Source organism: Letharia lupina (genome assembly GCF_014066315.1).
Source record: "Letharia lupina isolate WasteWater1 chromosome Unknown contig_18, whole genome shotgun sequence".
Lineage (NCBI taxonomy): Eukaryota > Fungi > Ascomycota > Lecanoromycetes > Lecanorales > Parmeliaceae > Letharia > Letharia lupina.
In genome coordinates, this window is record NW_023502987.1 from 397,162 (window position 1) to 413,021 (window position 15,860).

General features: G+C 42.0%; 3 protein-coding genes across 3 annotated transcripts; 1 reads left to right on the forward strand and 2 right to left on the reverse strand.

The window, feature by feature from the left end:
* Positions 1-6,790: 6,790 nt before the first annotated feature.
* HO133_003637 (uncharacterized protein) lies at positions 6,791-8,388 on the reverse strand (the record flags this gene model as incomplete). Its single annotated transcript, XM_037294559.1, has 3 exons — positions 6,791-7,343; positions 7,753-8,267; positions 8,329-8,388. 3 exons carry the CDS (start codon positions 8,386-8,388, stop codon positions 6,791-6,793), a joined length of 1,128 nt encoding a protein of 375 aa, XP_037149247.1.
* Positions 8,389-9,959: 1,571 nt separating this feature from the next.
* Positions 9,960-10,699, forward strand: HO133_003638 (uncharacterized protein; the record flags this gene model as incomplete). Its single annotated transcript, XM_037294560.1, has 2 exons — positions 9,960-10,041; positions 10,167-10,699. The coding sequence occupies 2 exons, from the start codon at positions 9,960-9,962 to the stop codon at positions 10,697-10,699; spliced, it is 615 nt and encodes a 204-aa protein (XP_037149248.1).
* Positions 10,700-13,129: 2,430 nt separating this feature from the next.
* On the reverse strand, positions 13,130-14,619 carry HO133_003639 (uncharacterized protein; the record flags this gene model as incomplete). The annotated part of the gene is made up of 3 exons (XM_037294561.1): positions 13,130-13,394; positions 13,443-14,510; positions 14,567-14,619. 3 exons carry the CDS (start codon positions 14,617-14,619, stop codon positions 13,130-13,132), a joined length of 1,386 nt encoding a protein of 461 aa, XP_037149249.1.
* Positions 14,620-15,860: the final 1,241 nt, after the last annotated feature.

The window sequence follows — 15,860 nt, forward strand, 5'->3', positions numbered from 1 at the left end:
TCTAAGCGATTATATTAACGCCAATTAAGTCGATAATTAAAATATCTATTGCTCTATATCTAAATATATATTTAACGTCAATAGCGAGATTATTAATTAATTATCGAAGCGATAATTTACTATAGTACTCTCGATCTATAAGATTAAATATATCGACTAAATATAAGTTATTAAGAAAGTAATTTAGCTATATAATCTATTAAATTAATTTAATCTTAATAATAAATAAGTATAAGCGGTGGTTATCTTTTATAATAATTAAGACGCTATAATACTAGTTAAAAACCCTTAGTTTTATATCTATATTAAATATATTAATATTCAATATTATTATATATAGAAATAAGTTATCGCTAGAAACGTCGCTCTAGACTACGTCTTTATTAATTAATAAATAGTCGATAATCTTATTAAGACCCTCTATAAGAATAAATTTAAGAGTTTTTATCGACTTATTAAGCTAAAATATTATTTATAATTATAATCTAATAGTCTTAATATAGAGAAGTTATCTACTTTAGAGAAGCTATTTTATTAATCTCTATATTACGAATAATCATCTCGAGTTATTTATTAAGCCGTCATATTAGACTTAACACTTAGCGAACTCGCCATTTTATATCGAAATAGCTATTTCTTTAACGCTATTATCGCTATCGTTATTAAAACTTCTAAAGCTCTTTTAAGAGATCTAGATCTATTCGTTATTAATATCTCGAGTATTATATCTTTAAATCGCCGCTATTATAATTACTATTATTAAGAACTAATTATCTAAAACGGCCTTTATAGAAATCTTATAATTAGCGATATACAGTTAGAAGAATTTCTTTTAATTATTTTATTTAGCTACTCTTATATATATTCTCTAATCTCGAATTAATCGATTTTTAATATATATTAAATAGTCTAAAAATAAAATTTTCGAAAAATCGCTTTTTAATAAAAAGTAAAATTTAAGTTATATTTAAATAGAGGCCATAGTTTAATATAGTTATTTTTAGATTTCGACTTTTTACTTTATCTATTCTATTTTAGACGTTATAAACTTTAAATCTCGTATTTTTTAATTTCGTTCGTATAGAGAAATAGAAGTATAAGAGATATAATTTTATATTAGCTATTCGGCGCTAACTTACTTTAGCTACTTAATATTAATTTTACTTTTACTATTCGACGCTAATTACTTTATCTTATCTACTCGATTTTAATATTATTAATATTAAACTTCGTAGTTACTAGATTTCGCTTATAAAAGAATATATACGAAGAAGAGTATTGAAATTCGGATCACGTAACTCTTAGCGTCTTGGCGATTACGTGACTACGTCACGTAATACGCCTTAGCGCGCCCGTATTAAGTCGCTCTTTTCTTTTATAGAACTCTTTAGTTAATATAACTAAGTATTCTATCTTTATATTTTAATAAATTTTAGTCTTTTTACTATCGCAATATTATTTAACTATCTTATCTTTTTATAATATTATATTATAGCTATTATAAATCTAATTTATAAGACTTAAATTATATTATATAGATTTTATAGTATATAAATAACGCGCGATATAATTAATAAGTCTTATTAAAGATTAAGTAGAATTTAAATAAGAGCTAAAAGATAGACTAAAAGGATATAGACTATCGAAATCGTTATTAAAGAAATCTATTAATAGGTTTTATAATAGAGAGTTTTCGATAGGGTCTTTCTCTTATTTAGAAGCTTTTTTTTAATGATATTTAAAATTTAATACGCGTTAAAAGGCTTTAAAATAGAATAATAAAGAATAAATAGGTGTTACGGATTCCTTGCCAAGGCACTAGTGGCTTGGCACTACGCACATATCTGCCAGCAGGCCACATTGTATTCTACATCTTTATTACATATATCAATAGAATACGTACCCACCGAGGCCTCGTTAAAGATCGTTCCTTAACAATGGTAGCAACACCCTGGTTCTGATCAGGGTAGCCTTCTTATTGCATTCGCCCACCTCGCCTTCGTCCAGCACCTACACGGACCCTACCAATGCCTCCCTTCATGCACACCACAGTGCTGACACCCACTACCGGAGAAATCCACAGAGAATACCACTCCCATTGAGTGCAGTATCTCCAGTCTCTCTTAGACGCCCACCTCGCCTTAGTCCAGCACCTACACGGACCCTACAGCCACAGCCCTACAAACCACGCCGGGCCTCGATCTCTTCACTGAGTTATCGATGCAGTAGCCCTCACGAAGCTACGACTTCCTACCGACCATTGGCTGCCATTGCACCTGCCGTACACCAGGCACAGCCCTATCAATCACGTCATGCCCCACGGCCCCTGACAACTACCATTACGGAATACGCCCACCTGTGACCCCACCTAATGGCCACATCATATCAGCCATGTCGCACGGCATGTACCTACCAGCCAGCACACCGGGTGCACTTTCGATTCTACCACAGCGGAGAAAGAGTTAGAGAAACAGGGCTACCACACATGGCATATCTCCATCATCTCCAATGAGTGCAGCGAGGACGCTGCTTTTTCTTCTTCTTAGTGGGCACTGTTACGGATTCCTTGCCAAGGCACTAGTGGCTTGGCACTACGCACATATCTGCCAGCAGGCCACATTGTATTCTACATCTTTATTACATATATCAATAGAATACGTACCCACCGAGGCCTCGTTAAAGATCGTTCCTTAACATAGAGAAGAAAGACGCGTTTTAAAAGATAGTATTATTAGATTAAAAGATATTATCGCTAGCTTAGAAGGAATCTATAGAAGAGAATATATTTATTTAAACTCTTTTTAAGAGTCTTTTAATATATTTATAAATAGTAGTAAATAGCTATTAAGCTCGCTTACGATCTTAATTATTAATAATAATAAATTCGTTAAGAAATAATTTAAGAGTGTTAATAGAGATTATAAGAGATAAGTAAAAGAGATATATATATCTTATAGACTTAATAATATGAGAGTAAGAGATAGAGAGAATAAATATATTTATATTAATGAAATTAGTAGAATTAATAGAGTAATAGAGAAATAATAATTATATAAATAGATGAAAGAATTATTATTTAATCTCGGATATATTTAATATAATTATAATATTTAAATATTAATTTAATTTATTAATAGTAAATTAAACTTTATAACTTTTATAGTATTAGAAAGTATAAACTAAGCTCTATAATTTACGAAATTATAAAGTAATAATATTTTTAGAAAGCTGATTATTTTAGAGTATAAGACTTCTATATATAAATTTTTATAGATTTTTAATAATTATAAACGCCAATTTATTTACTTATAATATTTAATTAAAAAGCGTAGATCTAACGAATTTATAATTAATTATATATATAAATTTAAGATTTTCTAACTTAGCTTTATCTTATTCTTTTATATATACTAATTAGATATAAGAGTTTTTTCTCTATATTACGCTAAGATATAACTTAAAACTCTATCTTTAAACTTTTTCGTTATTTAAATAATAGTCTTTATCTTTCTTATATAACTTCTCTTCTTTCTCTTTATAATCGCTTATTAATATATTAATATATATAAAATAAGTCTTAGTATAAATCTCTATATTATAAGTTTATATAGCTAGCTTTAAATATTATTTAAATAATATATTCTTCGCTAACTTAAAATATCTTTTTAGCTAGATCTTAAAAATCGAAAAGAACTTCTTAATAAAGTTAAAATCTAGCGAATATAAAGATAAATATAAGATTATAATATCTTACTTTTTATAGAGTTTTCTAACGTTAGCGATATAATATATAAAATAATTATTTATAATAAGAATCGATTTTAGATTAGAGAATAGATTATAGTAAGAAAGAACTTCGTTCTTAAGAAATTATTCGAATTAAGTATTATTAATATTATTTTAATAAATATAATAATAAAGAATATGATTTAAATAGTATATCGATAGAACGCTATATTACTTAGAATATTTAATAAAAATTTATATTATTAGTCGAATTTTAAAGGCTATATAATCTCGCTTTCTTTATATTATATATTTATTAATAACGCTTTTATCTAAAAAGATAAATATATTATATATAAATTTACTAATCTTTAAAAAGTATATATTATAATAAATTTATAAGTATTCTAAGACTTTATAGCAAAGACTTTTTCTATTAATCTTTATAAAGTATAGAGTCTTTAAGATTATAAACTAATTAATAAATAAATTAAATTAATTAAATAGATTATACTATATCTTATCTTAATATATTTATAATTTATTCTCAATAAAAGCCTTTAATTTAATTCTTATAGTCGAAAAAATCGCGAATAATTATTCTCTTTTAATTATATAAGACGTAATATAAATATTAAACGCGAGAAGATTATCGATAATATAATATATAATACTCTTTTTAACGCTCTTAATAAAAATAATAAAAGCGATAATAAGTTTATTAAGAATATACTATTAAATACGATTCTTATAAATATTAAATAGTGAAGAAAACGATATTTTAAGGCCTTCTATACGTTAGTAAGAAACTCGAAAAAAGAAATATTAAATATTCTATATATATAAGCAATTTTAGCCTTAACTTAACGATATAGATAATTATAAAAACGATAATATAATGGATATATCTATAGTAGAATTTTGGATAAGAGAGATACTAGTCTCAATGCTAATTTTCTAATTTTTTAATAATTAAGAATATAGAGATAATTAATTATATTACTTTATTTAAAACTATTAAATAACTATATTTATAGCTATATAGTTATTTTAAATATTTTTATTTAATATTAATATATATAATAGAATAAGATAGAGTTAAGTTAAAAAATCTTAAATTTATATATATAGCTAATTATAAATTTAGAGTTACTACGCTTTTTAATTAGATATCGCGAGTAAATAAATTAGCGTTCGTAATTATTAAAATCTTTTACTCTACTTTTAACTCTTTAATAACTTTACTATTTTCTATTAAAAATTTTATATATTTTTTTAAAGTATATAGAATATAGACTAGACGTTTTAATAATTTAAATTTTTTAAATTTTAATCTTAATATATTAAAAATGTTTACATATAGAAGAGCGTATCACCTTTCTAAATTTTCATTCAGCTATATACACTCAGATATGATATGCTTAAAAGACATGGATGAAGGAAGCGAAAATGCGTAGCAGTATTCTTGAAATAACTCGAAGCCACAACAATATTCAGACTGGCCGACGGCGATCCTGTTGCAGACATATTGACTGAGAAGCCGACAGAGAGAACGTCAAGCATTCGCGAGCAGGGTTCACCTTTAACGTCGCTTCCCCTCCATGTCCGGAGAGACTGAGCAAAAAGCTGTGGTTGCGCGAAAATGATACGATTGTCCCAGGCGCTCTGGTGATGTTGGATTGGGAAGTATGAGGTGCAGGTGGTATAAGCTTGAAAGAAGTAATGCCACGGCCATAACTTGACCGCCAACAAGGCACTCGTCGAACTTCGCCCACATAATTTTAGACCTCATCAAAGCAATGTAGTTTACTACTCTTGGATTCATGACTTCTGTGGTAAGTGAGACGTTATGAAGCGCAAAGCACCAAACTGTCTGTTGAACTAAAGATAACACTAAACTGAATACTAACCTAATTGAGGTTTTGTGTCCTGTCGGCTTTGAGACCTGCGGTAGGTTGTCCGCATTCGCTTTGTCATCCGTGAAAATCCGGCATATGCTAGCTTCACCCCAGCCGAACTTTCTTTTCACCCCTGCCCAACTGTAAACCCCGCCTCTCGGAGCAAAGTGCTAAACGTCAGCATTCCCGCGCAAGGCAGCATACCTAGCTTGGGATATTGAAGTGTTGAAGAGCCTTGATTAGCCATCAAAAGGAAGCTTCCCCTCCGACATTAACCAAAGCAACACAAATGTCAAATGTCAACATCCATTGCACACCATCCTTCCATCCGGATCGCTGGGGCAATACACGCAGACAGGCACCATGCTGCCACAACCACTTCACCACATATCGAGCTTTCCTTCTATGCACCCCTTTACAGCGTCTAGGAACTCATCGAGTATGACTTTACTGTCGCTTGCTTTAGATTTCCAGGCTCTTGCCGCCACTGGTGATGCAGTAATGCTGGCCTAAGTCGTTCGATGATCGAGCGTTTATGGCATTCCTCCAAGACCCCCAACCAAGACCCAGGGCTGCCACGCGCCATGGCGGGCTGGAGGTTTTTGGCAGGAAGAGTGTCTTTATATCAGGAGAAGCGGTATCTGAGATTAATATGCTTACGTACAAAACTGAGAGGCCAAAGTTGATCGCTAGTCTGCCCAAAGATCGTTGGATGGATCAGCCCCACCTGTCAGTATGAGGGCGTTGCCGCCACCGAAGTCCAAGCGTACGAGCCTAGGTAATTGCGAGTGGTAGCTTCAACGGTTGGCGCTATGACTTGGAAAAGCACATTCAAGGCGTTGTCCGACATGACCCTTTGAGAGGATGTGCGACTACGAATCTTTTTGCTACTGTCACATAGCTCAACTTACCACGCGCCTTTGTTTGCGAAGACTAAGATCTCTCTCTTCTCCCATCAAAGTTTCAGGGAAAAGGCAGGACAGCGGATTCAACTAGCAGTATACTGGGTCGTTCCAATAGTTCGTTACAGCAGGAGGATTACCGCCCACCTTTTCAACCTTGGTTGGAAAGAACCCGATCCTCAAGCAAACGGTGTCTGAATAGCCGCCAATTCCATGATTGTTAGGACCTTATCAGATGTCAGCCAACGATGTCGAGAGATAGATTCAAGCGACAATAGATGGCTTACAGTCATTATAAGTTTGCCATAGGATGTCCCTTGTTGCAATGGACTGATCACTCGCAATAGGATTGGCTGGATTTTGTGAGTCCACCGCAACACATCCGGGAATCCAGCCAATATTCATAAAGTAATTCAACCCTTTCACCGTCACGACCTCAGTGCTATTCGGAGTCCCCGACGTCATTGGTCCGTTCGGAAGTTGGGTTCCAATCATCGCATCGGCCGTTGTGTTGACTGTTTTGGCGTCGATGTCGGTCCAGCAGTGGCTGTAGCTGGTCTCGTATGTGTTGCAGGTTATCGGTCCAACAGTAGGTGAGGCAGCTGCTGTAGTGCTAGTTGTGAGGGTGGTTGACGACGTCGGGCTGGTCAATGGTGCTGGCGGACAACTGTCGATTGAGGGCTGGGTGGTGTAGGAGCAGTCGGTACTTGTAGTGCCGGAGATAACACTTGTCAAAGGAGGGACAACGACTCCGCCTCCGGACGGGCAGTAGCAGTGCTGGTTGGCGCACCCATCGTTCGAACCGGGAGCAACAAGCCTGAAGTGGTCTATCAGTGGCGCTCTTCAAGCATCTGCGCGCTTGGCGTTTGGGAGCAACTGACGTGCAAGAAGGTAGAGCGCTCGGCGCAGTTGCCATCGTTGAGAGACTAGAAAGAATTAAGGCCCACGAGGCCAAGCCGGCTGTCCATGCGTTGGCATCGAATGGTGGTTCGGCTATAGTCCTGTTAACAATGCGTAGAATAGCAGCGATCAATGAACTTTTATTCACCAATGGGATCTATCAGTGTAGGTCCGCATTTACAACCCTTTTTCTCTGGCTACTCGTGATAGTTGTTAGTCCATAACAAGGGTTCTGCCCATGGCAACATTATCTGACCTTTTCGCAAACGTCTTTTGGATACTGACCCCCACAACCATCGGTTTCACACCTTATCTGGACAACTTACATCAGTGACACAAAATCTCGTTTCCTTACCAAGTCACCGCTTACTATCTGTGAGGGACAGGATGCCGCACTGGATACTGCGACGGAAGGTGCCACCGTCGGTGACGAATCAGCCAATAGCACAGTCGCTACCGGGCCCGCACTCGCGGTCTCGATGTACATCACGGTCGGATTCGCGAACGCAGCCTGAGCTGAAGACATCTGTGCGACATCTTCGGAGAGGATCTGTACGTGGATCGGAACCGCTGGGTGAGAATTGAACAAGTAGGAGATAGTTCCGAGAATGAAAGCCCCTTCCGCAAGTGCGGCACTGCCAAGTTGTTTCTTTTGTATGTTGTAGTTAGCAGCGATGATGGCATTCTGGATCTTCGTCTCAACGCTAGTGCCATTTGTGGAACTTGACTTGATTGCTTGGATCTGGTCTCTCAAGCCATCGCTCATGTCAAGGCCAAAGTCGCCATTGGGATAAATATGAATGGCGCACGATACACCCGTCAACTGTGCAGAGCTCGCAGACTACAAGATATCAGCGATGAGCCACACGAATAGCCCGAGCACGTCTTTGGAGTCGGCTCACCGCTGTAGAAGTGATGAAGTCTGTCCCAATGGAGATGGTCTGCCCCAGTACTTGAGACATAAAAATAGTTAACCAAGACAAAAATAATACAGACGTTCGAGAGGCCAAGGTACGAAGCGCCATCATGATTGCTATTGAGCGAAAGATTCTATGGGATTGGGCAGATTTGGCTGAAAATGCGCAATTCGACATATGGTGAGCTATGTGGCAAGATCGAGCCTTTTAATTCATGCATCGTACCAATACCTTGACGATTTACAGGTTGATACTTCTAGGGGTAAGAGCAGCCGAGCAACATGTTGTCTTCGAATGAAGGGAGTCTTCTATGGGTCATCTCAAGAGCCAATCGCAACTGAAGTCATCAAGCCGATGTTTGGGATAGAGTACGAATTTCATTCATGGCGGCAGTAGTGCACAGAAATTGAGAATAATGCCTTTCAACCTTCAACTGGCAATTCCTCCCCACTCTGAGCTTCTGAATGGAAGCACAGGGATCAGTTTCAGGTATATGTTGATGCTGCAGCTGCACGATTATCCGTGAGGCTCAGGCGAGTCGGTATACCTTGAATGAAACGTATTACCAACAGACGTGTTCTCCACCGGGCGCCCGAGATGTTGTTGTTGTCTTGCAGTTCGCCTAAGCTTGTCTTGACGCACAGCCCATGCTGTGCCGCAAACAAGTGGGGGACCTTATTGGTCGCTCCTCCATCCTTGCCTAATCGATGACTTGAACATTTCAGACGACGGGTAATTAGCTTTTGCGCAGAATTTGCTCCACCCTTCCGGCTTCCTTGATCATGCCATCATCGATGCTGCGAGTGGCCCTTAATTTCGCTCTCCCCAGACAGTCCAGCTGTTCGCGAAGTGAAACACTTCAGCTCCACTCACACACCAAGGTCTCGAAGCTAAGACATGCGAGACGAAAAGAGTGGAGACTCAGGTATGAAACCTCAACTCAACGGAGCGTTTGCAGTATTGCGGAGCTGGAGCTTTTCGCAAATCTGACCACTTAGGGTTAGCTCATGAGGTTTTCGTATGCCGACTGTGTAAATGCCTGTCTGTGTATTTGATTTGCATGTGATATTTCTATTTGAAACATCCATACTATGGTATCGGCAGCGGCTGAGTCTCCTGTCGCTCTTACTCCCCTGTCCGCCTATGAAAGAGCAACAACGTAGGTCAAGAGATGGCAACAACGAGAAACGACAGGCCCTTTGTTGTGTTTATATGAGACCACATTCACCCCTTCCCCTTTCTCTTGCTCGGAAAGCTCGCTCTAGTTCTGTACTGTTCTCGAGGACCTGCAGATAAGCTCGATTCCTGCCTTGCTGCCAAACCCACGGAGTGCACAAGAGGCAGTCACTTACCAACCAGTATATGCATTGAAATCCCGCCGAGTGTATTGCAATGCCGTGGACTCCTTTTCGTCCTTCCGTTGCCCCTATCCTGCTTTCACTTTCTCTCGCGTTTCTATGCGACTGCGTCATCTTGCATGACTCATGCGTGCCTCGTGAGTCCTCCAGCTTTGCTCATGTCTTACCAGTGCATTGACTGAACATGACCCAGGATATACCGACCTGATAAGCAAAGCGCTAGGTTCCGCTTTTGAGACGGCAGAGTATGGTGCAGATATGCCAACGGAAGTTGATGAGGATCTCATTGAAGTTTCTGGATGGTTGTTCGGTAGCGAAGCAAACCAGCAGTTAGCTAGGCGTGAGTGTGCGCTTCCCTTGTTTCAACTCCTAGGCGATTCATATTTTGCATGCATAATTCTCATTTCCTCTCCGCAACATGCCATGATACGGTCTGGAGTGCTGACTCTTCAATTTGTCATCTAGAACGAATAGGAATACTCAACGACTTTCCTCACGCCATTCGTTATGATGCGGCAGTCGGAATCGACCCCACCATGATCACTTGCGGTGTCGAGTACTTGATACTCGGAGATGACCCGAACTATGTCTACGACACCTTTTCCAATACGTTCGAGGACATCACCACCGAGGCTTACACCGGGTGCCTGAACCCAAATATAGTGTTACGTGCACCAGCACTCTACTCCACGAGCGTCAGCTCAAATACACAAAACGTCCAGTCTCTTAATGTGATCCACATCTGCAAGGCCACGCTCGACGTAATGGTGCACGACCCTAGTTTAATGACTATCTCAGCCCAAATTGAGGACCTGGAAAAATGGCTTCAAGGCGGCCGGCATTCATCGATGGACAGCTGGCGCTGGCTGGACCATTACTTGTTACACGAAATGGCTCATAGCCCCCTCCTCGGTACGATGAACAGTGATGAAACCGGTGAAGTATACAGATGGAATGATTGCGTGACGGCGAAGGACCCGGCGAATCCTGGTGAGTGAGATCTGCAATCATACCAAACGCGTCTCGGGCTTTCGATGACGCACAAGAGCAAGCTAAGTCGTCCCGTCGTGCAAAAGATTCGCTGGCGATCTACAGCACGGCCGCGCGTTTCATCGCGGAAAGTATGAAGATAGCTCTGGACGGTCTGTACCCCCTGTGCTCCGCTTTCTACCAAGCTCCATCGTTGCTGACCGCGTCCTAGGAACCGTTCTTGTGTCTCAAGGTTGATGGCGATCAGATGGACCGGACAGGCCACTCCTGGAGACCGAGTGGCTGAACAGAAGCTGTCTCTAGCTCATGGTGCGTGCCACATGGACACTGTCCGGGGAAGAGTGGAAGCATTTCGCCAACAGTCTCGGAGCTTGTTCTCAGCTGAAGTACCAGTTTCGTGTTGCCATTGATGGCATTGCGGGTCGACATGGACCTCGCTCGCGACTGCTTCGTGATGGCATTAGAGTCTCTCCGCGAATAATCGTCGTTTCTCTTCGTAAATACTCCATCTACCTGTTTCACACAGACTTAGAATATGTCTTTACCCCAAGCTCCACGCAGCTAACCAATTTCCCCGCTAAGATCCTTGTCGTACAATGCATTAAACCCTTGACCCGCAGAGCCCGCAACATCGACGTACACACGGAACATACTCACTGTCGTGATTAAGCTGAGCATCTTACGTGGCGCCCAGGGCTCAGAGCCAGCGTTGACTGTTCGTAATGAGAGATATGTGTGGAAGCACAGAGAAGAGAGGTAGCACGGTAGACGAGAGTCTACAGGAGTGTTACGGCTTCGAGCCCAACAAGGCATCCGATCCGTCCGGCAGGTCCAGATTCTATGCGCCTGTTAGATGATGGTGGCTTCCGCGACAGTGAAGCTTCATGGCTCTTGGCTCGCAATGGTCGGTATTCGCTGGCGTGGCAACTGGATGGATATGCGGAGACAGGAAACGCCCGTTGAGATGTCCAAATTTACACTCCTTGAAAGAGGCATTCAAGGCGACACAGCTTCGTGCTGCTCATGCATTGAGTACGAAGATGGGGCTCCAGACATCGAGGGTGAAGAGATTCTATCATCATTGGGAAGACTGTTAATTGAAAGTGGTATAGATCAAATCCGCTCTCGCACTGTCTATCAACAGCCTCCAACCCATTGAAAACCTAGTCAAGATCTCGCTTGACGAATAACTCCCAATACGCTTTACCAGCCTCTGACTTCTGATTCATCGCAAAGTGCCAACGCAATGACCCACCTTGGCCTCGCAAAGCCTACCTTAACGTGTAGTTGTAGCAGCAGGGACGGAAACCGCGGACAGCGAAGTGGAAGACACGGTGGAGGTAGGCGAGCTGGAAATCGACGAGCTGCTGGAGATTGGACTGGGCGGGATACCGACCGTGGAATTGTCGATCGATAGCTGAACGCACGACGTCACCCCCATTATCTACCAGCAGTTGTTGGTCCCGGTTCGAATCCAGGCACCGCCATTCTCCTGCGTTAGCGAGCCAAGAGGGTATGCGCACTGGGGATTACCGGGGGGGCGGGCTCGTTATACCAAGAAACAGCGGGCATTCGCGCAAAACTGAGCGTTTCGTCGGGTAGCAGGGAGCGGCTGAGCGTGAAGGAGTGGAAAGTCTCATTGGGCGGCATGGTATATGCTTGATCGTAGGCCATTGAGTTGAATGTGAGTACGCCCTGATCACACGCATAAGACCCAAATGCTGTAAACGTGAGAGTGGAACTGGCGTTGGTGGAATTGGATGCGGCGGCAGGCACGGATAGGGCAGTCAAGATGAGGGGAAGGCGAGCAACAGGGTATACATGGCTCTGCTCTTGTAAAGGTGTGGTGATGGTGAATATTCAAGTAGTCGATTAAATCGTTTGTGGTAAGATTAGTCAATTGTTCTTGGTATGATGGATAAACATGTTCTGTTTCGAGGGTTGGTGTCTCAACATGTAGGAGCAGTGTCTAGATAGTCGACTGCAGTAATAGGTGAACGCTTGTTCGTGCTCTGAGCCTCAACTCTGAAAGAGGCTTTATCAATTCGGGCATAGGTGAAAGACGCTCATTGTGTCTGGTCCCGGATGAGACGAGATCATGATGGCCTCGTGTGATGGTCGATGGAAGCCCATGAAGGATCCTTTCATAGACTACATGTGTTCCGAATAACCAACAAAAGGAGAATGCTTTGTCATGAACCATGTGACAAAAGCTGCTGTGTTTGGCAATCTTCGAAGTCTTTGGTGGTCGGTATTAGTGCAAGCGTTAGTCTTACCAATTAAAGGTTGCTGTGGTTTGCTGTGTCCCGGGCAAAGAACGGGATTCATCAGGATTATAGCCTTCGTCATGATGCGACTGTGATTAAAGTATTCTCTTTTGTGAAACACAAGGCACCATCATCGAGTCCACAACGGCTACATCAGAATCCGTATTCGTTTCATGTTGCTCCACTCAATTTAGCGTCCCCATTCGTATTGCCCTTTACCTCCCCATTCTCTTCCTTCCCTTCTGCACTTGGCTTTGCAGCTTTGCTTGCCGAAAAGGATTGCTCAAAGTCTGCAATTATATCGTCAATATGCTCTGTTCCCACCGATATCCGGATGAGATCTTCCGTGACACCGCTATCTGTTTTCTCTTGATCGCTGAGCTGTTCGTGCGTTGTGCTCCAAGGGTGGATTGCCAGGGTCTTCGAGTCGCCGACACTGTGGCCTAATAAGCTAGGGGCGGTTACGAAGGAGCGAAGAGCATACTTAGCCAGATTTGAGATCAACTTGAAGCCATCGACGACTTGACTTCCAGCCTCCTGCCCTCCCTTCACCCCAAATGATAGTACACCGCCGAATCCTCTGGGCAGATACTTCTTCGCGAGCTTGTGTGATTGGTGACTCTCCAGGCCCGGGTATGACACCCAAGAAACTCTGTCGTTCTCTTGAAGCCATTGAGCTAATTTCAAAGCGTTGTACGCATGTCTTTCGCACCGCAGACTCAGAGTCTCAATGCCCAGCAATAATTGTTGCGCCGCGAATGGATTCAGCGCCGTGCCAAGGTCTCGCAGGATCTCAACTCTGACGCGAATGGCGAATGTGATGGGGCCGAATGTATCCCAGAACTTGAGACCATGATAGCCTTCCGAAGGATCGTTGAACTGTGGGAAGCGCTTGGCATTCTTGCCCCAATCGAACTTGCCGCTGTCGACCACAATGCCTCCAATTGTGGTGCCGTGGCCACCAATCCACTTAGTAGCCGAGTGAACGACGATGTCCGCACCGTGATCAATGGGCCGACAGAAGTACCCTCCGGCGCCGAATGTATTATCCACCACCACCGGTACACCGTTCTTATGCGCAATTTCCACAATCTTCTCGAAATCGGGCACATTGTATCTCGGGTTCCCTATGCTCTCCAGGTACACACACCTCGTCTTGTCATCGATAAGTCTCTCGAATTCCGCCGGCTCGTCACCCTTCACGAACTTTGTCCTTATGCCCAGTCTCGGCAGGGCCACCTTGAATTGGTTGTATGTCCCTCCGTAGAGGTTCGACGTTGATATAATATTATCGCCTGCGTGAGCCAATGCCGCAATCGTCATGAATTGAGCCGCCTGTCCTGAGGATGCTGCCACGGCTGCAACACCGCCTTCCAGAGCCGCAATTCGTTTTTCGAAGACGTCAACCGTGGGGTTCATGATGCGGCTGTAGATATTCCCAAATTCCTTGAGGCCAAAAAGGCGGGCGCCATGCGCGCTGTCATTGAAGACGTAGCTGGTCGTGGCATAGATGGGGACGGCGCGGGCATTGGTTGTAGGATCTGGCTCTTGTCTGTCTCCGCAGTCAGTCAATTGCTTCCGTGTATCAATAGACTCGAGACCTCCTACCCAGCGTGCAATTGCAGTGTCTCAAATTTCTGCTGTGGAGCTTCCGAGCCCATACTGGCAAGTAGAAGTTCAACGTAAGGTTACGTTGAGGTGTGAAGTCGATGATTGAGCAGATACAGTTAAAGGCACGATGAGTATCAGTTCAATTGAAGCAAGAAAAAAACCGCGTCGCTCTTAAAAGTCGCACTATTGACGACGTGAAGCCGCATTATTGCGTCTTTGCCATATTCCCCCGCACTCGGGTTTAGCGGGGATGGTGTCATCGTGTCAGACTTCCCAGGGGGCAGAAGAGCCTCGGAACGGTGGCATCATGTACCTAGTGATGACTGCTTCTCTCAACCTGGACTTCAGTATCATGATTCATGAAGCTGTGGAAGAGGATTCTGATGCCGCCGGAATAGCATGGTTCGGAGAATAATTAATACCTAGGTACAGTACCTAACTCTTCAAAACATCTTATCTGCTCGCTTATGATAAAGATAAAAGGCATCGCTGAAGTACCAGCTACTGCTAGAGAGAAGTCTCAGGGTCCATAGTGTGGCTTACGAGTAAGCGCCTCAGGCCTGAGGCGCAGCGACTCATACACGATTGACACCAAGTCACCAACCTTTCCGCCTCTCGAGCCCCCTTATCCAAGATGTAGCATTGTACTTGACCACTCCTGACAACTCCTCGCAAGCTCTCAGGCTACACTCCTTTGGGGTTTTGACCACTGCTTGTGTTGAACTTCGTAACGGAGAAAAGCATCCGGAAGGTCGGAGCACTTTCTCATCACTCTTCCGCATCGTGAAACATCGGTCTTTGCAATTTGAAGCATGGTAAAGTGCTTATCCATATTGAACATACAAGTAGCACGCGAGAATATTTTAGGGAATGAACTTTTTGCTATTCACACGAGACAACGATTCAACAGCAAAGCAGGCGCATATTCACATACCTGTTCTAGAGCACAATTCCTCTCGGATATAGAGTATAGGTGCCAGTGTCAACAAAAGTCCCACAAGAGCACCAAAAGCAGCGCTGTACAATACCGGAGAAACACTAGGTGGCCTGCACGAGTAGGAATGCATGGAGAGTAAAATGGAGCTTACCTTCAATGATGACAATGCAGTAATCATGCTGTATCTAGATGAAGAGTTCATGTCAAGGCAATGTTGCCAGTAATAGCCTCAGGCTCTGGCCTTCAATTTTTGGCTTGGCAGTGGATTTGAGGCAATACAGAGGCGGTAGGGTTCTTTTGCAGACGGTCCATGATCGAAGCGCCTTGAAGAACAAGCTCTTCTGACCAAAGGCG